Source organism: Nicotiana sylvestris, chromosome 11 (assembly GCF_000393655.2).
Source record: "Nicotiana sylvestris chromosome 11, ASM39365v2, whole genome shotgun sequence".
Taxonomy (NCBI): domain Eukaryota; kingdom Viridiplantae; phylum Streptophyta; class Magnoliopsida; order Solanales; family Solanaceae; genus Nicotiana; species Nicotiana sylvestris.
The window spans coordinates 80,708,504-80,732,909 of NC_091067.1; the positions used below are offsets into that span (position 1 = coordinate 80,708,504).

Genomic DNA, 24,406 nt, shown 5'->3' on the forward strand with positions numbered 1-24,406 from the left:
TCAAACACATCTACTGTTCCATCAGAAATAAGAAATTTACCAGGTATAAACTTAGTTGTCGACTTGGATGGCAAAGAATAGGAGCAAGAGGTTAATGAAGGCAGTAACAACAGAATCGATATGAACTACAAAAGGGGCAGTGATACTGAGAATGAAGACATAGATGAGGTCTCGAAATGTCAGAGAGATGATAATCTAAATTCTAGTAGAAGAGGGAGAAGTGAAACACGAAAAAGTAGCAAAAGTCAAAGAAACAGAAACTATCCTTCACAAAAGAGGAAACAAAAAGAGGATAACACCCCAAATTATTCTTATGATTAGTGCAATCTTCTGGAATATAAGGGGAGTGAGATCCAGAAAAGCCATTCACAGGCTTAAAAAACTTATTGACATCAACAACACTCAGTTCGTGGCTATATTTGAACTTTTTATCTCGAAAGAGAAGGTAGACGGCTACAGGAGATTTTTAGGATTTCAATACTGCCACTTAAATGGTAACAGTCAAATTTGGTGTTTTTGGAACTCTTTCAACAACAATCAGATCTTCTTAGAAAGTGATCAAGATGTTACTATCAAGTTGGAGAAGGCCATTTGCAATCAAGATATTCTCATTACGGCGATTTATACCAAGTGCAACTCTATAGAAAGAAGACATCTTTGGTCCTCTTTGCAACAAGATAGTGCTATCATGAATGATCCTTGATGTATCAGGGGTTATTTTAATATGATTCTTGATCCAAATGAAAAATTAGGGGGTAAACCTCATAAAATGTATAAAAGCACCGATTTTCAGAATTGTATGGACAATTGAGGTGTTACAGTATTGGTTACTCTGGGGCAAAAATCACTTGGTGCAACAACATGAGACCAAGGAAGAGGATTTGGAAGAGATTGGATAGAGTATTTGTGAATGACATGTGGGACATTCTATTCTAGAGATGCTCTATTAGGCATATGGCAAGAACCGGATCTGATCATAGACCTCTTCTCATGAAGAATTTATCTTCTAATCACAATTGTATAAGATACTTCAGATTCCTCAACTGTTGGACCAATCTGCCTGATTTTTTCAATATTGTCGAGGATAGTTGGAGTGTCAATGTTAAGGGTAATCCTTTGTGGATCTTGTAAACTAAATTGAAGACTCTCAGTAAAAGGTTAACTCAATGGTCCAGGGAAGACATCAGGGATGTTCATGATGCTATTAACAACTGGAAAATAAACTACAATTTCTAGAGGATAAAGACATTGAGGATAATACTGAATTGAGCATAGAAGAAGTTAATAGTGCACATGAGGAATATATTAGATGGCTTAGCATTCAATAATCCTTCTTAAACCGAAGTCTAGAATAAAATGGTTTGAATATGGTGACAGGAATATCAGGTATTTTCACTGCAAGCTCAGGAAAAATAGAAGGAACCAACAGGTCAACAGAATCAAAAATAACAAGGGTAATTGGATTATGAGGGATGAGAGAATTCCTAAAGCAGCATTTAGACACTTCAAGGCACAATTCAATCTTCCTAAGCCAAATTTCAATCCTTCTATTTTAGAATGCATCACGGAGCAGGATAACGCTAATCTCAACCAGATGCTTGATGAAGAGGAAATCAAAAATGCTGTTATGAGCCTTAGTGCTTATAGCACTGCTGGTCCAGATGGATACAATAGAGAATTCTATCGTAGCTGCTGGAAAATTATCATAAAAGATGTTGTTGCTTTTGTGATAGAGGTCTTCAAAGGAAAAGGTATGACTAAATTTTTCTCTCATACTTGCTTAGTTTTGATTCCCAAAATTGACTCTCCTTCTAGTTTTTCAGATTTAGGATAATTAGTTTAACTTCTCTAACAAAATCATTTCAAAAATTCTCTCTTTAAGGATTAACCTTTTATTGCATAAATTAGTTTCTCCTAATCAAAGTAGCTTTGTGAAGGATAGGCTAATCTATGAAAAAGTGTTAGTAGCTCAAGAAATTATTCACAAAATTTCCGATAAGAACAAGGGTGGGAATGTTGTCATTAAGCTAGATATGGCTAAAGCCTATGATAGAATGTCTTGGCCCTTTGTACTCTCTGTGTTAAGAAAATTTGGGTTCTCAAATCATTGGACAAACATGGTTCATAACTTGATTTCAATTGTGTGGTATTCAATCATTATTAATAGGTGTAGGCATGGTTTTTTCTCCTGATCTCAAGGCCTTAAACAAGGTGATCCCCTCTCCCCCTCCTTGTTTATTATAGCTGATGAAGTTCTTTCCAGATCCTTTAATAACTTGTACAATCACTCTGACTTTACTCCTTTCTTTATGCATGATAAGGTCCCTAAAGTCAATAACTTAGCTTATGCAGATGATATTGTTATTTTCTGTAGCGGCAACTCTATATTTATTAAACTTGTTTTGAAGCAAATTAGTAACTATGAGGAAAGCTCTGGTCAACTATTTAATAGAGCAAGAGTTTTTTCATCACTGCACCTAAGACTGTTGCTAACAGGATTAATAGAATTAGGAAGTGTTCTGGCTTTATGGATAAAAACTTTCTTCTCACTTACCTTGGCTGCCACTTTACGTGGGGTAGGAAAAAGGTTGAATATTTTGACACTTTAATTAGTAAAATTGTCAAAAGGCTCAATGATTGGAAGGGAAACCTCTTGTCTTATGGTGATAAGTCTGTGTTGATTAAAAGTGTCCTTCAATCGCTGCCTATTTACAAGTTATCTTTTATGCCTCCCTCCCCCCCCCCCAAAACCACTTTTAAATTAATTAAAAATATTTTGCTAATTTCTTTTGGGGTACTTTAAGTGAACACAAGAGGTATCATTGGAGCTCCTAGAACAACTCTTTTTGGCCTAATGATGAGGGTGGCATTTGTGTGCGTAGGCTGGAAGATATCAATGATATGTTGGCTATAAAGAGATGGTGGAGGATTAGGTCCACATCATCACTTTGAGCAACATATGTTAGGAGTAAATATTGTATAAGATCTCACTTGGTCTCGAAACAATGGCTGTTGGTAACTCTCATGCCTGGAGACAAGTCCTTAAGATAAGAAACACGGCTGGAAAATACATGATTTGGCATATTAATTCTGGTTCTAGTAGCTTCTGATGGGATAATTGGACCTTAAAAGGTCACCTTGCGGGTCTAGTTAATAACACTAGAAAGAGTCATAAAATTTTGGTCAATGAATTCATCATTGAAGGCAGGTGGAATGTTAATAAGCTGAATGTTGTTCTTCCTAAACATCTGATCAATCATATCCTTAGCATTAATATTGGAAGCCAAGACAAAGAAGATAAAGTCTCTTGGGATCTTACGGAGAATGGAAAATATTCCAACAAGATAGCTTGGCATCTGGTAAGAAACTCTGGACCTAAACAACACTTCTTGGGTAAGTAATGGAATCCTAGTATTCCTTTTAACATGTCGTTTCTGGTTTGGAGGCTCTGGAATGGAAAACTCCTCTTCGATGAAGTTATTTCTAGGTTTAGGAGACAAATTGTTTCTAGGTGTAACTGTTGTAAGAACCATAACTATGAAAATATGCACCATATTTTTGTAGAAGGACATGCAGCCAGTTATGCTTGGAAACTGTTTGGCTCTCAACTTGGCATTAGCTATCACCCCCACCCTATTAGAAATATTTTAAATAATTGGTGGAATACTAGTTCTGTAAATATTGTACATAAACGGGTATTAAATATTACCCCTATTATTATATGTTGGGTAATGTGAAAAGAATATTGTGCTTGCATATATGGTGAACAGAAAAAATTCAACTTTTATAAATTGCAGCAACAAATCAGTTGGAATATGAAAGCTGCTCTCTACCAAGCATTTCCAAAGTGTGACCTTCAAATGCCTTGGAACAGGCTATGCGACACAGTTCTAATCTTACACCCCAAATGAAGTCTCATAGTAGTGCAATAGCAAAAACCATCATCGGGAAGACCCAAGCTTAACACGGATGGAAGCTTCAACAAGATAGATGGGAGTGCTGGATTGGGAGGTGTTTTAAGAAAAGACAATGGTGAAATTATTATGGCGTTCTCGGTCCCTTATAGATGCAGGAACCATAATATAGTGGAGGCATATGCAGCACATTTTAGCATTACTTGGTGTATTGAGAATGGCTATACAGATTTTACTCTAGAGTTGGACTCCCTAATGCTCGCTGATTTGCTAAGGGGGAAGACAGAGAGCAACTACAAAATGGCTACGATCACGGAAAAAATAGCACAATTGAGGCGCACGTCTAATATAGACATTGTCCATTGTTATAGAGAAGCTAACCAACTAGCGGACAGCTTGGCAAAAATGGCGTCAAAAGCTCAAAGTGGAGCTTTCTTCTTTTCTGGGCAGCAGCTTCCAAAAGCAGCCAAAGGCCCATTTCAGTTAGACAAAAGCCAAATTCCAAGCATTAGAATTAAGTATGACAAGGCCAATTTTTTTGTAAGCTAGGATTTTTTGTTTGTGGCAGGTGAATCTGATTTTATTATCACCTTGCTACCATTTTTGAAAGGGTAATCTTTACCCTTGTGTTGTAATATTTTTGAAGTAATACAACACTCCCAATCTATGAGAAATTATATATAGAAAAAAAGGCATGTTGAATTATTCAAATAGAGCAATGTAGTCGTAGATATCAGGTTTTGAGTCAGAAATTATGTAACTAGTTTTTTGTTGTCTGTCTAGAGATCTACTAGTTTGAGACACTCGTCCTAGAAAGTAGTCAAGAACTCTAGAGGCTCTTTATATTCTAAGTACCATTTTGTTTGTTACGGTAATATTAATTTCACTGTTTATTACCAATAAAAATTAATATCAAAAAACCATAAAGAAGCAAATTAAGTTTAGACATGCAAACTGAAAAAAGCCGAAAGAAAACAAATTGACATAATTACAGAAAACCCATAAAAAGGAAAGGGAACAAGAATGTAAATAAGTACTTTTTAAATGAAAAAAAAAACAAAAGAAAAGCAACGCACCCGTGTCAAATACGTGAACTCGTTTACAAGTTTTGTTATATCCCGATTAGAAGAAGTTCTATATATCAATCTATATATCATTCTGTTATTTTTGATTATTTTTAAGCCAATTAATTTGGATTTTGTTTACTAAAGGAATTTTTAGAAAGATATTTATAGATTCAACTAAAAAACACAGTATATTAATAAGAATAAATTAGTAAAATTATTTTATTTACATTTGTCGAGATTGAGATCAAACAGATGAATTGACCTCCATTGAAAGAGTTTGAACTTGAGCTCTCATGAGAGAAGCTTCTAGACAAAATGAAATTGGGGAAAAAGATATTCACCTTCTATTCATTAGAGATAAGTTTTATACACGTGAGAAGAAAAGAGTAAAAATGCTAATTACAAAAATACCCCTGTAACTAACTCAACTAATAACTTCCTAAGTCTAACAACTAACTAATCAACAACATGACATAAATAACTATACCACTACAATTGATAATACTCAATTAATCTAAATAACATTAATTATAAATAGATAACAAAATTAAAAATAGAGAGCTAGTGTGATGGAGCAATAGTTACACGGAAGGTCTAAAAATTATCCCTAGTAAGAAACGATTCTAGAAGATTAGAATTTATCTACATCCCTTTACCTCACTCCATTTTAGCCTCCTTAAAGACAAAAGTAATGTAATTTTTATGTCTATAGAACCTAATAAAAGAAAATAAAACAACTATCAAAAGTATTGAACTTTGCAATATTAGAATCTGAAAGTCGTCAGTCAGAGCAAGAGACATAGGGGGTTGAAGGGAGTGGGAGACAGACAAGGATTATACAAAAGAGTGAAGACTTAAAATGCATTCTCATATTAGAATGATATATCAAAAGTATCTCGATCGTCAGATTAAGCAAAACAAATTCTATCCAAGGTATGTTGACTGACATATAAAATATGCCAAACGGATAGCTTAATAAACATTCAAATAAAGTGCAGTCTTGAAAGTAATAAGTAGTAGAGTTTAATAACTGGGCCTTAAAACTAGCTACACAGTCGCCTAAGCCACTTGTTCAAGTTCAAACGTTAGCCTCCTTCCATCCACATTTTATATAGCCTGAACAGCAACCATAGGATCTTTACACCCTTCCTTAGCATCTGTGAAGGAATAGGAGAAAATTGTTAGCATATGCAATTCAAGTTCAAAAGGAACTTTAATATCTCACAAACATCTACACTGATCTTCAAAGTATTCATCAAAGTATATAAAAACTTCACTTACAGCCATATGAGTAGTAGGCAGTGAAATAGATCACAGACCCGTGAACCACCAAACATGTTAAGATAGCCCATATCAATTGGCAGTTATACTTTTTCAACTCAGTTATACCGGCAGAATCCACTATCACTTTTGCCCGCATTTTCACCAAATCCGCCAACTCTTGAGGGTGTAAGAGGTCAGTGCTCTCATTAAGACGACCCAGATTATGTGCGGTTTGCCGAGCATCCTCTGATGTCCAAATGGCATTTGCTCTAACTGCGAGCTCCTCCTTCCTTCCATCCAGAATATCCATAGCAGGATGCTTTCGCTTAAATTTGATCCTTAATACCGTATAGGCCATAAGGAACGCCACAATGAAAGAAATAAGTGTCAGTATGGTGAATGTAGCAATAGCTGTACAAGGAAGCCTCGGGTTTAAGATTAGCCCCCCTCCAGTGAACAATAGAACAAAGCTGATCTGATTAGTGAATGCATTGAAAATGTCTTTAGCTCGTTTCTCTAGCTCCATTATATCCGACTGAAGTTTAGTCCTTTCTTCTTCCAAAGGAATCAAAGCTGTAACATTTTCTGCCAGGGCCCTAAGAGGAGGACGTGGAGGTGGAGCATCAACTACACATAATTAAACAGCATCAATGAGAATTGAATAAAAACATAGGAAGATGAGATCATGAGACAAAATTCATAAGCAAAACAAGGATTAGAATTTAAACCATCTACTACCAAAAAAGAGAGATTAACAAATAATAAATTAATCCTGCCAAACCATAAATAAGAAAGGAGACATGTATCCCATATTCAAAATACTGCATGGTTCCATTTTCAAAAGAGAAATACATGATTAATGGCCTCAAGTGTGATGATGTGGTACAAGTGCAACAAGTATAAGATATTCAGCTCAACTTAGCTTGATGTTGGCACAGTGAAACGACAATGAAAATAGTCAGATTTCAAGATGATCATGCACACAATGTTAGAGATGATATAAAGTTTGGGATTACATGAGCTCAAGTCTTGGACAAGTGTCCACTGAAGCACATAAGTAGCACTTAACACATGTCTTCCTTAGTAGTAGGATTTAGCTTTTCATTTACTTGTACCTAGTTTCAATTACTTAATGTCAAATTACATAAATCTGATAGTTAGGCAGGGGCCCAATATATAGTCATTGCCACGTGTATGGATGGCAATTAACAAGCTCAGCTCATGTAAGGAGGTGATTAATTATCAAAGGCAATACAAGTTTCACTCACAAACTCAGGGCATAAATACATAACAAAGAAAGGCAATCATACTCAATTACTCTGCTTGATACAATATAATTCTGAAACATTATTGCATGGTAGCCAAAAACATTATTAATTCTAATGTAATTCAAAAGATATAAGTATGAAATATTTATGCCTAATACCATGAAATGTAACTTTTTACTCATAGGTTTATCCTACTAGAAAGTACTATTTTAATTTTTCAAAAAGCCACACACTGGTGATACAACAAATTCAAATATTGGAAAACATGTTCCATTCACGGCAATACGTACAGTAAGCACTGACTTACAGAAATCATCCATAAATTTCAGTTTATTATCTCTCGATGGAATTGAATATATTGGTTCAACTCACATACTGAAAAAGACATGCATTCAGAGTTCAGACTCAAAGACGCATTATAGGTTTGAAAGTTTTTGATACTTCATTTAATCCTGCTACAGACATTTTTCTCCTCTTTTTAGTGTTCCTATGAACCAACTTTCACCAGAACTCATCTCTTACTTTCAATCAAAACATAGGTAGCACTGTAATACTTTTTCTTTTTTTGCCTACCTGCTGTACATTTCCTCCTCTCTAATTGAAACTCTTGGTTTTTTACTTTTTTATTTTACAGAATGAGATTTATTTTATACTTTTACACCCAAATACATGCATATAAATCTGGAAATGACCATACCCATTTTAACAAAATATCAAGACATTCAAAGATACATCAGATGAATGCAGCAGTTGAAATATGTTACAAAAAGACCTATCAACACAAAGATATATCTATAGACTAAAATATGGGAGCATGGCGCTCAGTAAATCGAACAGCTTAAACATGACCTAGAAAAGTCACCCAACCATAAGGAATGTGAGTTTTCAATTTATAAATTAAACAAACCCTCCGTATTGCATTGCAGGACCTAAACAAGTGAAAGAAAATATATTTAAATACAGCAAAAGAAAAACTTTAATGCAGCAGCACAGGGAGAATGAAAACTAAAACTTCTCCATTAAAACATTTAGAAAACCCCTTTAACACCTTGAAGCAAGCAGACTCAAAAAAATGCTTTGAAGAAGAAATAAGAGCATGAGAGAAGGTATATATATATATATATAGAAACAAACACAAGTATCATGAGAGCAAATGCTGAGTTTAAACTAAGATTTAGAGAAACATGAGAAAAACATTGTATTATGTGTAGAACAACTTTTTTTTATCATGAAATGCAGCATACAAAGAAAAGGCAAGAAACACCTTGATTCGGAAGCGGAAGACCTTGAATCGGAAGAAGTGGACGACCCAACATTTTTTGTGTTTCCTCTGAAAAATAAATGGCCAAGGAATCTGAATACTACTCTTTGCTCTAAGAGGTCAACAAAAAGGTGAAGGACTAGCTAGCAGTTATATACTTCACGGGGACGCTAAAATGCGCTGGTTGTACATTAGTGGGAAAATGGACACGCCGCTGAACCCTAAAGCTTGCAAATAAAGTTAGTTACAAGTAATATCTACTATTAAACTATATTAGAATTATGGAAAGTTCACATAAGTCCCCAGTTATAGGCTCTATATTTTTACATAACCTAACTACTAATTATATACTCTTCGTTCATTTTTACTTGGCATGTATACTAAAAGTGACAATATTAGTATCAGCAAAGAAATCATATGAAAAATAGGAACAACATAAAATTTAGAAGAAAGAGGCAAAGCAAAAGCGATAGCTAGTAAATAGTTCATGTGCTAAAAAGTGAAATAGTAAGACACAACATTGCCACTAACTATCTTAGACAAAAACCCTACCAGACTGGTCTCGCAATGGTACAAAGAAGGAAAGACTCAAACTACCTCCTAACCTATAAACCTAATACTAGACCTCCACATCTCCCTATCCAGTGTCATGTTCTCGAAAATCTGAAGCCTCGTCATATCCTGCCTGATCACCTTTCCCCAATACTTCTTAGGTCGCCCTCTACTTCTTCTCGTGCCCTCCACAACCAGTTGCTCACATCTCCTTACTGGCGCATCTGGGCTTCTCCTCTGAACATGCTCGAATCATCTGAGTTTCGTTTCCCGCATCTTGTCATCAATGGGAGCCATATGTACCTTATCCCGAATATTATCATTCCTAATCTTATCCATCCTAGTGTGCCCGCATATCCACCTCAGCATCCTCATTTCTGCTACTTTCATCTTCTGGATATATGAGTTTTTTACATGCCAACACTCAACCCCATACATCATGGCCGGTCTAACAACCGATTTATAAATTTACCTTTGAGTAACGGTGGCACTCTCTTATCATGGCCAATACGATGTGTAACATCCTCATCGATCTCCCCTCCCCCTGGATAACCGACCCAAGGTACTTGAAGCTGCCTCTACTTGGGATGACCTGTGATTCAAGCCTCACATCCACGTCCAATTCCCCCGGCTCAGTGCTGAACTTATGGATATCATGGTATATTAATATGGATATGATGATAAATTATGCACTTTATTTATTATTTCTTAAGGAGTGTGAAAAGTTAAAACGTGCTAAGTAAAAGTGAACGGAGGGAGTAGTAATTTACTACTCTCTCTGTTTCAAATTAGATGAGGTAGTTTGACTTGGCATGGATTTCAAGAGATGAAATTTTTTGAAACTTGTGGTCTTGAAGCTTAAGGGGTAAAAGTTTTGTGGGGCTATGACATTTGTGTGGTTATAAAAACTTCTCGTTAATGATAAAATGGGTAAAATGAAGAGTTTAAAGTTGAATTATTTCCAAATTTAGAAATATATCATTTATTTTAGAAAAGACTAAAAAGGAAAGTACATCACTAATAAAATTACAAATATGCTAGTTATGCCGGCCCTATTTGGTTCACAAAATTGCATCAAAATTGGGTTGGGTTTGTGCGGATCACCCTTTTAACGTATAAATTGTAGTTTTCGAGTTTATACGTTTAAATGATGTATGAATCAATTTATAAATTTTAAACATCAAGATCATATTTATAAAGATTTAAATATAGTTTCCTACTCGCTAAACAATCGCTAAAGACTACTCCACTTATCCATTGGCATTTGATTTCTTCCAATTAAAGTACAAACAAGTTTTAGTTTGTACAGTCGTTTATTTTATTTTATTTTATTTTCAAAATTATATTAGAATTTGAAGAACATGTCACTGAACCACTGCATAACAATGCTGCATTGTTCACAGATATATTTCATGTATGCTGTCAGGGGGCAAGACCAAAAACTTTTATGATGTGTCGATCCATATAAGGAAAAAAAAAGATTATGTAACATGACAAAATAGCAGGTTTTAAAATTATATATGGGGTGTGAATGCATTATATATTTATTTTAGTGGCAAATCCAGTACTACTTTGACAAAATGGATTTTGAGACAAGAAATAGCAGGTTTTAAAATTATATCTAATTCTATCCATAAAAACTCGTTTTTCGTACACTGCGGCAAACTCGATTTTATTTTGTCTTATTCGATTTTGATTTTGTGATTTTCGGTTTCGAAAAGATGCCATGCAATCAAACCAAAATAAATTTGGTTTCATTTGATTTTTCTTTTGGGTCGATTTTTTCCAATTTAGTTTTTCAATTATCTTGGTTGTGTCATATAAAATAATATGAATCTATCATTATACCAAACAGTTATATGTGAGTGCTGAAAAAAGAATAACTATTATAAAGAATGAGAATTAATATCACAAATCTCTTCAATATTTTCTTGTAAATTCGATTCACAAGATTGAAAAAATTAGACATTGTTGATTAGATAGTAGTACTACATACCATAATCAAAAAAAAATTAAATGTATTTTACATAAATTAATATGCGTACATCAGTACATATACATACAGAACATACTAACCAAACCACAAAATCAAAAATTAACCAAATAAAAAAAGTGGTTCGTTTGGTTTTTTGTTTTAATTCACATAATGCACACCCTAAAACTAATACAACAACAACAACGACCCAGTAAAATCTCACTAATGGGGTCTGGGGAGGGTAGTGTGTACGCAGACCTTACCCCTACCCCAAAGAAGTAGGAAGATTATTTCTGAAAGATCTTCGGCTCAAGAAGATAAACCCTAAAACTAATACTCTCTTATTTTACGTGATGTTGTTTGACTGGATATGCAATTTAAGAAAAAATGAAAAGACTCTTAAAATTTATTATTTAAACAAGTCATAAATATTAGTATAACTATAAATAATCTCATTAAATGAAATAAAAATATAAACTTAACTTATTTTAAATATAAAAACAGTTTTTTTTTTTTTGAAACAGATAAAAAAAATGCATAAGTTTGGACACAGAATACTGCTAAGTAATTGGACGTTGAAGGCGGAATTAATGCTGAAATACGTTAGTGGGAGAGCGTTAACAGACTCCGTACAGGATTGGACGCAGCTGGTCTGAAGGACAGGAAATACAGCTACTCCAAATCTGCTGTCCTTGTCTTATTTGGCAGTTGTTTCTTATTTTCTTTTAATTACTTTTAACCTTTTCTTGTTTGCAGTCTATTTATAATCATCATTTAGACATTTACAGTGTATAAAGCATTACTGCACCTGTATTTCTTGAGAAAACCTTTACTATAATTGCTATCTCTTCAAACTTAAAAGAAAAGGAACTGAATCCCTTTCTTCTTTTCTTACAAGTAATAAAAAAAGAATTTTTTTGGTAACTAGGAGTTTAAGCGCAAATCAAACTCCTATTACACAAAATAATGCATTAAACTATTTATTACACAAAATAATGCATTGAACTAATCTGATTTTTCAATATCATTGCTGGTTTAAATTCAGATCAACTTCAAACATGCATCATTAAAAGGACCAGAGTCATCTAATAAATTAGACTATATACATCATTAAACATTGGGTCATTTAAAGTTACCTTCATAGTCTAAATAAGTCCATAAAAGAAAAATTTAGACGAAATTGATTCATTTGCATGTAAAAGAACTGACCCAATTAATGCCTCGTTTATTCGTGTAAGTCGTATTATCACTCTTATAAAACCCTCAAGTTTGTACTTCTATTTGAATTTTGTAAATGTATTTCAAAATTTGAGTTTCCTAGCTCATTTGATATTTTCAGTTCACTTTGCAAATTAAATTAACACTCAAGACCTGTTTGGACATAAATTCCAAATTTTTTTTTTAAAATACTAACTTGGGTGAAGTTTGATGTGAAATTTAAAATGTGTTTGGACATGAATTTTGGGACAAGTTTTGCCATATTAAATGCGTCGAAATTTACCCAAATATAATTTCAACCTTGCAGAGCCATGTGGCCAAATAAAAGGTTGTCACATCATTTAATGAGAGGCCCACATAATGCTGCACTATGGGCCGGTCCCGAACCGAACCGGACCGGGCCCGTGGTCTTAACGGGCCTCACGGGCCTGGTGGTCTCTTTAAGCCCGTGGCGGGCTGGTCTTGTTTGTTAAGCCCACGAGCCCGGGACCGGCTGGCGGGCCTGGTCCAGGTCCAGCGGGCCTAGCGGCTATAATTTTAAATTTTTTTTTTTTTTAAAAACAGCCCAACGGCCATATTTAAAAAGTAGCCGTTTGGGGCTTTTTTTGACCGTTTGGTAGTTTAGAAAATGGCCATTTGGCCCCCAAACTTTATTTTAACTCCAAACTTTATATAATTACACTTTTCCCCATTTCTCAACTATAAATACCCCCTCATTCTTTCATTTTTATTCACCAATTCATCAATATCTCTCAATCTCTCTACTATAATTTCTTAATCTATTGTTTAAATTTCGTGAAAAATTGTGAAGTTGTTGAATTGAAGTTTTCAAGTGTTCAACGATTTTTAATTTTCAAGAAGTTGTTCGGCAATCCGGTAAACTCGTTTCAACTCTTACGTTTTAAGAATATATTTTTGTGTGGTTTAGATTGCATAATTATAATTAATATGGCATTTTCTTTGAAAAAAATATTTGGTAAAGGAAAAGATAAAACCGGTGAAAGTAGTGGCCAACCAACTACCCTTCCCCCGGCTCCCCGACCTAGAAAAGATAAGCAAGTTGAAAGTAGTCGTCAACCTAAACGTCCTCCTCTTTCTTTAATTCTTGATAGTGATCACCCTTGTTTTCAATTTACCGATAGTGAATTTTACCATAATGTTGCACCAAGTGAAAGATTAGATGATGAAATTATGAATGCTCTTTATCCTAATGAAACCATCTTAGAAAATATTGAGGAAAATGAGGATGATGATGAAACCCAAGCACCGGATTTAGATGATACACCTACTAGTCCTCTTAATAACCCAACTGATGCACCGGTCGACCCACCTGTAGAAACTCCTACTTTTAATAGAGAACCTGCTAAACGCCTAGAAACATCATTAGTTTGGAATTTTTTTACTCAAGTAAGAGAACAAAATAAGGCTAAGTGTAAAACTTGTGGGAAATTAATGGTGCATAAATATACTGGAGACCGTAGCGGCACGGGTAGTTTGACTAGGCACATAAAAACACACCCTAGAGATAAGGCTAGATTTTTTCAAATGAAAGCGCAACTAGAGGGGACAAGTGTAGATTCTGCGGTTAACCCTAGTACAGGTTCAAATCTAGTTCAACCAGGAATTAACACTGTCACCGGAGGTATTTTATATTACGATCCAAATAGAGATCGTGAAGAATTAGCAAAGATGATTACTGTTATGTGCTTACCTTATACTTTTGCTTCTAATCCTAATTGGGTTCATTATATTAGAAGAGTTTTTAATCCTACTTATAAAGGTTGGCCTCGCGCAACAGTTAAGAGTGATATTTATAAATTCAAACATGAATATGAACAATATTTGCGGTATTTATTTACTCATATACCTAATCGGATTTCTATTACTACTGATATTGGTAGAAGTGGTAATGATTGTGATTATCTAACTGTTACAAGTCATTGGATAGATGAGGAATGGATAATGCAAAAACGCATAATTGCATATAGAATAATTAATTCGCGTCACACAGGTAAGTTTATAGCTAACACTGTTGCAGATATTTGTAGATATTTTTGCTTTAGCGATAAAATAATGGCAATTTCTATGGATAATGCTTCTAGTAACACTAGTGCTATAGGCATGCTTACAACAACACTAAATCCTGCATTTACTAATATTTTCCATGTTAGATGTATTTGTCATATTTATCATTTAATTGTCGGTGATGGTATGCGAATTTTAAAAATATTTCAAACTGTTTAGTTTATATTGCAGCACTATCTGATTTGTTTGTTGAATTTGGTGAGGGTGGGGACATTTATGAACTTGCTATAAATGAAATGAAACAAAAGTTTAAAAAATATTTTTTTCCTATCCCTCCTATTTATGGTCTTGCTGCAATGCTAAATCCTACAATGAAATTGGGAGGTCCTCATTTTTGGTATTCAAATATTTATAAGGCTTTAGATCTTTCAAATGAGGAAATTGCTACACTTGCAGATGCAAAAGCTTCAATTAAAATTAATGCTCAAACAGTTTATAATGCTTATCAACTTGCCTTAGAGCATGCTAGGCCAACTATTCCAACCCCTACTTCGTCTAGCTCACAATCGTCTAAAAGAGTTGCGGGCTTAAAAGCTCTTAAATCTTGGACGGAGTTCAGGGGTTCTCAAGGTGATAATTATGATGAAACTTCACATCTAAATGAGCTTCAAGTTTATTTGTCTCAGGGACTTGAAAAGGAGAATCCAGACGGCTCTTTTGATCTTTTGGAATGGTGGAAGGCAAGGGAAAAATATTTTCCTGTTCTTGCAAGGATGGCTCGGGATATTTTATCAATTCAAGCTTCAACTGTTGCATCAGAGAGCGCTTTCAGTCAAGCAAGACTGCAAATAGGTGATCATAGAGCGTCTATGAGGGATAGCTTGGAAAAATCAGTATTGTTTAGAGATTGGATCCGCTCGGAAAGAAGAAACTTTGGAATTGCAGAAGCACAACCGGCGATAGATGAAGCTTATGAAGAAATGATAGCGGAACTTGCGGAGGATTCGGCTTCGCCCGGAAGTGGTGATGAACAAGCTTCTTTTCCACCACCACCAACGCAACCTCCTCCGAACCTTGAAGGATTTATGAGATTTGTTAGAGATAATACATAGACTAATATGTAACTTGTATTTTGGCACATCTTCCTTAGTTTTTTTTCCTTCTAATGGTGGTATTAGTACCTTGTTGTGCTCATTCCATTGGGGGAAGGATGACTAAGAAAGATATGCCATTTTTGGTAATAAAATTTATTGCTTCTACCCTTGAATATCTTTTCGCAATATTTCTTTGTCTTTACTTAGAATTATTTATAAGCTACAATATATACATAAGATACAATATATATACTACAAGAAAATATATTATGCGAATATATATACATAAGATACAATATATATACTACAAGAAAATATATTATGCGAATATATATACATAAGATACAATATATATACTACAAGACAATATATTATGCGAATATATATACATAAGATACAATATATATACTACAAGAAAATATATAAGAGAATATATATACATAAGATACAATATATATACTACAAGAAAATATATTATGCGAATATATATACATAAGATACAATATATATACTATAAGAAAATATATAAGAGAATATATATACATAAGATACAATATAATATACTACAAGAAAATATATTATGCTACAATATATATACATAAGATACAATATATATACTACAAGAAAATATATTAGAGAATATATATACATAAGATACAATATATATACTACAAGACAATATATTATGCGAATATATATACATAAGATACAATATATATACTACAAGAAAATATATAAGAGAATATATATACATAAGATACAATATATATACTACAAGAAAATATATTATGCGAATATATATACATAAGATACAATATATATACTACAAGACAATATATTATGCGAATATATATACATAAGATACAATATATATACTACAAGAAAATATATAAGAGAATATATATACATAAGATACAATATATATACTACAAGACAATATATTATGCGAATATATATACATAAGATACAATATATATACTACAAGAAAATATATTATGCGAATATATAATACATAAGATACAATATATATACTACAAGACAATATATTATGCATGACAATTTAGTGTTTTACTATTGTTTTGTTATTTTCTTTTTCGTCAAGCACTTTAATAATTAGATCTACATATATACTACATATATATTTTTAATATAGCCATGATACTACAAGAAATTGCCTTAAAAAAAAAAACCCTAGGCCCACGAGCCCGGCCCGTTAAGCACAGGACCATGTGGGCTTAGGCCCGTCACGGGCCGGTTCCACCCATTGAGCCCACGAAGCCCGGGACCGCCAGGCCCGGGACCGCCAGAGCCCAGGCCCACGAAGCCCGGCCCGTTTGGCCCACGAAGGTCCGGGCCCGGCCCAGAATACAGCACTAGGCCCACATGCTGCCGTTAGTCGCGAGGCACTTTTAAGAATAGAATTAACGTCCTATATATTTTCAAACAGATAGATGGGTGGGAGTTTTTATAAACCATTAGCATATGATAGGGGTATTTTAGGACCTTTTCCGAATAAAATTCAAATCAATACTAATTCTAACAAAAGAAATTCAATTTAACATAAGAATGACAATGTGTTTGATATCTATTTTTTAGTTTTGCATTGGTTTGTAATGAAAATACATAACTTAGTTTATTTTTTCTTTAATTTTTAGTCATGTGAAACATACTTATTTTAGCGTAGCTTACTACTTTTAGATTATGTTCATTTTTATTAAAGCTTATTATGTAATATTTATTTTATTTTATTTTATTATCTTTGTTATTAAACATTTTATAAAATGCTATATTATTTTTCTTGAAAAATATATTGTAGTTGTATCCTACTAGGACTAAAGAAATATTTATAGTACAAGTTATATATTTTGTGCTACGAAGAGTAATTTAACGGAAAAAACTCGAAAAAGCAAACAAAAAACGAGAAAAATCGAAATTGAGAAACCCGAGCTTGTTGGTTTGGTTTGGTATACAAATTTAAAAACCTAACACCATTGATTTATTTTGATAATTGAAAAATTCGAACCAACCCGACTGATATACACCCCTAAAGAGCATTATAAGTAATATGGCCGTTGGCAATAAAATTAATTACCTCTTTTGAGTCTAGTAAATCTCTCCTGGAAAGAAGTTGTGATATGACTATATATGATCTGATCTTGAGCATGGTATGCCTTTCATATAATCAAGTATCTAATCACCAATTAAATCATAAGTACTGTAGTCAATCGTGGTGTTTACCTCAAAAATATGAGTAACAATTAAATTTGGTTTGTGGTTTTAAAGATATGTGATTAAATTCAATACCAATTAATATTCAAGAAATATGAAGTAGAAATGAAAGAAATAAGTGAATCAAACCAATGTTTCTCAACAGTGGTGACCTCGAGCTTAGTGACCTCGAGATGAACTAAAAGCAATAAAGTAAGAACAATAAATGTAAGGGACACTTCTGATGAGCAGTAAGAGAGAAAAGTAGGATAGTATATTCTTTTGCCAATGATTAGATGATGTTACAAATGATTGGGGTCCCCTTTATATAATAGGGGAACCCTAAATAAGGTACATTTCTATTTACAGTAAGAAATATTATTGGCATAGCTGTCTAACCGCCTAATGCGGAATCGTACAATCATATTCCGGGATTTGCGTCATGATCTTGGGGACGTGGCAGGAATCTAGCTCAGTCTGTTATAAATCCATAACGGTACAATTTCGGGGTCGAGCATATACGTAACTTTGGTATTCCTCGCACTCCTATCTTCGGGCATTGCATTCCGTCCTTGAGCTCGAGTCTAGTCCGTCGACCTCGAACTCGAGCTTACTTGAACTCAGACCTAAGGCGATCCCTCGAGCCTAGAAAATCGGGCTTGTCTAATTTCGACCGTATACACATAGAAAGTATTCGAAATTAGTTCTCCTAATAACTTGATTATAAGTGATCAAAAACGAAGAAAGCTTATAATAGAAGATTTTTAACTTAATGTAACATGACCGGATCTCCTCTCTTCATGTATATCTCAGTTACGACTTGAAACATGTAATTCTATGGATTGCATGTATTTGTTTTGTCAAACAAATAAATAAAGTAACTTTAATTGGTAATTCAATAATTAAACGATACCCCTATAATCAAACTATATACATGTACTGATATACAGTATAAGCTCAATATTTGGAAAAGAAAACTGCGTATGCACTAATAAATAAAATTTTAGTACAGACTTTAGATGTATACATTTAAATAATATGTCAAATAATTAATAAATTTTATACATCAAGGACATATAATCAAGGCTTAGATGTAATTTTTGTAGGCTGATCAATAAAACTTATTCATCCTTTTATTATTCTCAACTTGTGCCAATTAGGCTTATTAAATGCAAAAGTTGAAACTTTTGAACATGAAAATGAGAAAAGTAAATACAAAAGCTCCAAAAGTTCGAGACGGTAGGAGCCTGGATCGTAGTAGTTACCTCAATAATAAATTGTAGGTAAATATTACGTATCCAGTGATATTTAATCTCTTATAACTAGAGAAATCAAAAATAAAATGCAGAACTGTGGTTTATTTGTACATTCATTTAGTATATTTTTTTCTTTTCAAAATCATATACATTAAAACTTAAAGAAAAGCAACTGAAACCAACTGCAAAAAAAAGCTGTACGTTCAGAAATCCATTTTTACGTCTGCTGCTGTCTGGAGGCAAGACAAAAACATATTTTATGATGTTTATTCTTTTAAGGAAAACTATTGTTTTCATATTGGCATATAGTACTACTGTTTATTCTTAGAGGTAAATCCAGTACTACTTTGAAAAAAATGAATTTTGAGACAAGAAATCATAATGCACTCGTTTTTCGTACACCCACGGCAAACTCACGAATTTTTATAGTTAAGGGATTAAAAAGAAAAAGGCGAATGGGAAGCTCGCAAAACTAATTAGGGGTACGTCTGCATTAAGTTTATTTTCTCTAATTCAATTTTCTTTTCTTTTTTTTCGGTTTCAAAAAGATACCATCCAATAAAACCGAAACAATTTTGGTTTCGTTCGATTTTTCTTTTGGGTCAATTTTTCTAATTTAAGTTTTCCGATTATTTAGTTCTGTTATATAAAATAATATAAAGCTATCATTATCAAATAATTATATTTGAATGACAAAAAAAGATTAACTATTATAAAAAAAATTATGCATTTTATCCCAGGATTATTATCCTTATCTCAACAACCAAACGAGCCCACATTTTCTTATTTTACGTGATATTGTTTGACTGTATATGAAATTTAAGAAAGAATAAAAATTTTGAAATTTATTGTTCAAAACAAGTCAAAAATATTTATATGGATATAAATAATATAATCTCATTTATAATAAATTAAGAATTGAAAAGTTATCTTATTTTTAAATATAAAAACGAATTTTTTTGTTTGAAACAGAAAAAAAATGTATAAGTTTGGACACAGAATTCCAAAGAGGAACTGCAAAAAGGCTGCTAAAATATGTTGAAGGTACATTTTAGTGGGAGAGCGTCAACTTACGTCGTACGAAATTGGCAGCTCTTCTGAAATATAGCTACTGCAAATTCCAGTCTTGTCTTATTTGGCAGGTGTTTCTTTCTTTCTTTTTTTTTTTCAATTACTTTTCATTTGTTCTTGTTTGTAGTCTATTTATATCATTTAGACCGTTATACTGCATAAACCATTTTGGTAGGATACATTAAATAAAATAATGCATGCATTAGTTTTGTGTATTGATAATATCATATTTGATAGATATTTTGAACCTATGCATTAGTTATGCAAGTATTACTTATACATCCTATTTGGTATTATCCTATGCATAACTAATGCATAGAAAACCATGGTATTAGCAATGCAATGAGTTTTAATGCATACATTAGCTTAGTTAAAGACAAAATTATCCTTCAAAATTTATGCTTGATTAAAATATGCTAGTTATTATATTAAATGCAACTTTAAAATAATCCAAGTAGTGAGAAATAAAATTATAGCTCTAGTAAATAAATAAATACTTAGCATATTCCTTTTTTTATAAATAAATATTTAGTTCTATATTACAATATATGTAGATAAATCAAATAATTTTTTTAAAACTTTTTCAAATAAAAACATTTCTCAAAGTATGTCTCTTTTAAAAAGTTAGAGTGATGGACTTGTTTTGAAGGCATTTTTATAAACAAGTAATTCTTTTAGAAATTGTGCAATGTTTTAATACATCAAACCAAACAATGGATAAGAAATATATCAGTATAATTAATACCAGCATAGCTAATGCAAGCATAACTAATACCAGCATTACTAATACACTCTATTCAACATTATTCTTATGCACCCTACCAAACGACCCCTACCTGTATTTCTTGAGAAAACTTTTACTATAATTGTTATCTTTTCAAACTATAATGAAAAGGAACTGAATCCCTTTCTTTTTTTCTTACAAGTAATAGAAAAAAGAACATAGAGTTTAAGCGTAAATCAAACTCATAATCTCACAAAAATAATGCGTTAAACTATTGTTTTTTACATGAGTGGACATGAAGTAATCTGATTTTCAATATCATTATATTGTTGGTTTAAATTCAGATAAACTTGAAACTTCGTTAAAAGAACCAGAGTTATCTAATAAACTAAAAACAGCTATAGACATTGGGTCATTTAAAGTTACATTAATCTGATTTTTCAATATCATTGCTGGTTTAAATTCAGATACACTTCAAACTTGATTAATTAAAAGAACCAGAGTTATCTAATAAATTTGACTATATACAGATATAGACATTGGGTCATTTAAGGGTTACCTTCATAGTCTAAATAAGTCCATAAAAGAAAAATTCAGAAGAAATTGATTCACTTTGCAAGTAAAAGAACTGACCCAATTAATGCCTGGTTTATTCGTATAAGTGGTACGTATAAAACCCTCAAGTTTGTACTTCTGTTTGAATTTTGTAAATGTAATTTCAAAAGTTGAGTTTCTTAGCTTATTTGATATTTTCAGTTCACTTTGAAAATTAAACTAACACTTAAATCATTTGTTGGCAAAAATTATATAATAAGTACTAACATGCTCATTCTTTTCCTATTAGATCCGCAACCTTATTTTGCTCCTTGTTACTATATATATGTCTGGAACGTAGGGGAATCCATGTTACCCGCATTCATTTATAACAGCAAGCATTATAAGTAATATGGCCATTGGAAATAAAATTAATTACCTCCTTTGAGTCTAGTAAATCTCTAATGGAAAGACGTGATTTTCAGCAATCCTTAGTCCCTTCAGTATAACTCTGATCTTGTGTTTGTTGAGCATGGTATCTAATTAGAGAAATTTTCATAAAACACTATCTTTTAATAGTAATTAGCCATCTATAGATACCATTTGCTATATTACGGATTATTGATACTTTTTTTGTGGTTATACGATGTATTTAAGTTATTGTATTCATGAATACAGTAGCAAAAATAGGCGTGAATCAGGGAAGTCCAGCTAATCAATTGTTGTATTCGATTGTATTCATGGAGTAAAACATGGGATTACAGCCGGACAGATTATTGTATTCGACTATACGACTGTATTAACGGCGTGAAATAGGGGATTACACTATTTTTAAAACGGAAAGTGAATCAATTAACATAATAAACTCCTAATATATTAAAAAAACTCAATTATAACACACAAATTTTGTATTTTTAGTTATAAAAAAGATTCTCAACCGAAAAATACCCCAAAAATATAGCAATCTTCAGAGAAATTATATAATATATCTGAATACATAAATTATATTAATTAAAAAAAATATTGAATACATTCATGGCACATAGCGAGACAGTGAATACAATGAAATACATACAATACATCGGGATACATTGAAATACATTGGGAAAAAAGGCAATGAATACAATGAAATATATGGAATACAACGAGATACATTGAATCACAATGAAAAAAAAAGACAATGAATACAATAAAATACATTGAAATATATTAACAAAAAAATCAATTAAATGTCGAGCAGCATACATTGATCTTCCTCAATTTGAATGAGTACTCAGGAAAAAGATGGGATCTTGGACTTGGTATACGGTATTTACTTTCTACTGAAAAAGGATAATCTTGAACTGAGGACAGGAAATCAGGAAATCAGGAAATCTCCTCTCTTTGACATTCACTTGAAAGCTAAAATCTCTGAATTCTCTAAGAGGAGGAACCCCGAAAACATCATGAGTTTTCTGTTTCTTGGATGTAATAAACCAATTTCCCTATCAATTTCTTCGTTGATCTCTTTCTTGTTTGTTTTCCATTTCACGATCATCTTCTTTCTCTTCTTCATGCACATCGAATTGTATGCGGCAATTTATACTCCCAAAACCCTTAAATCGTAGTAATAGCAACTTCAGAAAAATATCATAGTAACTAAACAATTCGAAATCAGCATCTCTGAAGTGGATTTTGCACAAATCCGGTGGAAGAAGGAGGAGATCGAAAATTTTAATGGGATGGGGAAGAGAATGAGATGTATCAAAGTAGAGAAAGAAAGAAAATAGTGTAACTGATTAGCGTATTTAGTGGCTTAGGGCTAAGAGGTAACCAAAATTAAATATTTTGCTATAAACCTTAAAAGGTATCTATAGAATATATTTTTTTAAATGGTATTTATTTAAAATAAATAAGGTGTTAACTTTTGCTATGCGAGGTAAAAATTCCTTTTTACCACTTAAGAGCCCGTTTGGACATAAGAAATTTTTTAACTTTTTTCGAAAGATTTTCACTTTTTTTCGAAATTAGTGTTTGATCATAAAATTTTCAATTTTCATTTGAAGATGAATTTTGGAATTTTTCGAAAATTTGAAAAACTCCAAAAGCTGTTTTTCAAAATTTCCACTCAAATCACTCACAAAACATCAAAAACAACCCAAAAATATATCCATGTTCAAACACAGCTCTATTTTTCAAATATCATTTTCACTTGAAATTTTTTTTCACTTTTTTTGGAATTTTACGATTCTTGTGTCCAAACGCCCACTAAATCATTAGCACTGTAGTCAACCGTGAAAGTGTTCGAATTTAGTTCTCCTAATAATAACTTAATTATAAATGATTTAAAACGAAGAAAGCTTATAATAGATTTTTTAACATAAATGTAACATGACCGGATCTCCTCTCCGCACTTGAAACATGTAATTCAATGGTTTTGTATGTATTTTTTTCGGCAAACAAATAAATAAAGTAACTTTAATTTGCAATTCAGTAATTAAACATGTACATTATAAGTTCAATGTTTGGAAAAGAAAACTGCGTATGCACCAATCAATTGTAGTATAGTTTTTAGATTTATACATTTAAATAATATATATCAGTTACTTAATAAATTTTATACATCAAAGGCATATTATCAATGCTTAGATGTAATTTTTTTAGGCTGATCAGTAAAAGTTATTTATCCTTATTATTCTTAACTTGTGCCAATTAGGCATATTAAAGGCAAAAGTTGAAAGTTTTGAACATGAAAATGAGTAAATCCAAATGCTTCAATAATTCGAGACGGTGGGAGCCTGGTTGTAATTACCTCAATAAGAAATTATAGGTAAATAAGTAGTACTATTACTTATCCATTGATATTTAATTTCTTATGATTAGAAAAATAAAAAATATTAATAAAATGCAGAACTGTGGTACATTCATTTAGTTTATTTTTTCTTTTCAAAAGCATATATACATTAATTAAAACTTAAAGACAAGCAACTGAAGCAA

General features: G+C 32.4%; 2 protein-coding genes across 2 annotated transcripts; one reads left to right on the forward strand and one right to left on the reverse strand.

The window, feature by feature from the left end:
• The first annotated feature begins 1,465 nt into the window (after nt 1-1,465).
• LOC138881225 (uncharacterized) lies at nt 1,466-4,463 on the forward strand. Its single transcript, XM_070161434.1, has 3 exons — nt 1,466-1,751; nt 1,909-2,056; nt 4,067-4,463. Exons 1-3 carry the CDS (start codon nt 1,466-1,468, stop codon nt 4,461-4,463), a joined length of 831 nt encoding a protein of 276 aa, XP_070017535.1.
• A 1,460-nt stretch (nt 4,464-5,923) lies between these two features.
• LOC104233453 (uncharacterized) lies at nt 5,924-8,858 on the reverse strand. Its single transcript, XM_009786848.1, has 3 exons — nt 8,777-8,858; nt 6,263-6,871; nt 5,924-6,138 (listed from the first exon to the last, which is right to left on the reverse strand). The coding sequence occupies exons 1-3, from the start codon at nt 8,826-8,828 to the stop codon at nt 6,089-6,091; spliced, it is 711 nt and encodes a 236-aa protein (XP_009785150.1). The 5' UTR covers nt 8,829-8,858; the 3' UTR covers nt 5,924-6,088.
• Between the last annotated feature and the right edge of the window lie 15,548 nt (nt 8,859-24,406).

What these genes read in the sequence shown, in the direction of transcription:
- LOC138881225 (XM_070161434.1), top strand. Translation starts at nt 1,466, where the DNA reads ATGAGGGATGAGAGAATTCCTAAAGCAGCATTTAGACACTTCAAGGCA. An exon ending in AGAGGTCTTCAAAGGAAAAG is followed by an intron (nt 1,752 to 1,908) that starts GTATGACTAAAT and finishes TGCATAAATTAG; the next exon opens with TTTCTCCTAATCAAAGTAGC. An exon ending in GCTAAAGCCTATGATAGAAT is followed by an intron (nt 2,057 to 4,066) that starts GTCTTGGCCCTT and finishes GGTCCCTTATAG; the next exon opens with ATGCAGGAACCATAATATAG.
- LOC104233453 (XM_009786848.1), bottom strand. Translation starts at nt 8,828, where the DNA reads ATGTTGGGTCGTCCACTTCTTCCGATTCAAGGTCTTCCGCTTCCGAAT. An exon ending in TCTTCCGCTTCCGAATCAAG is followed by an intron (nt 6,872 to 8,776) that starts GTGTTTCTTGCC and finishes AATTATGTGTAG; the next exon opens with TTGATGCTCCACCTCCACGT. An exon ending in TGCCTACTACTCATATGGCT is followed by an intron (nt 6,139 to 6,262) that starts GTAAGTGAAGTT and finishes ATTCCTTCACAG; the next exon opens with ATGCTAAGGAAGGGTGTAAA.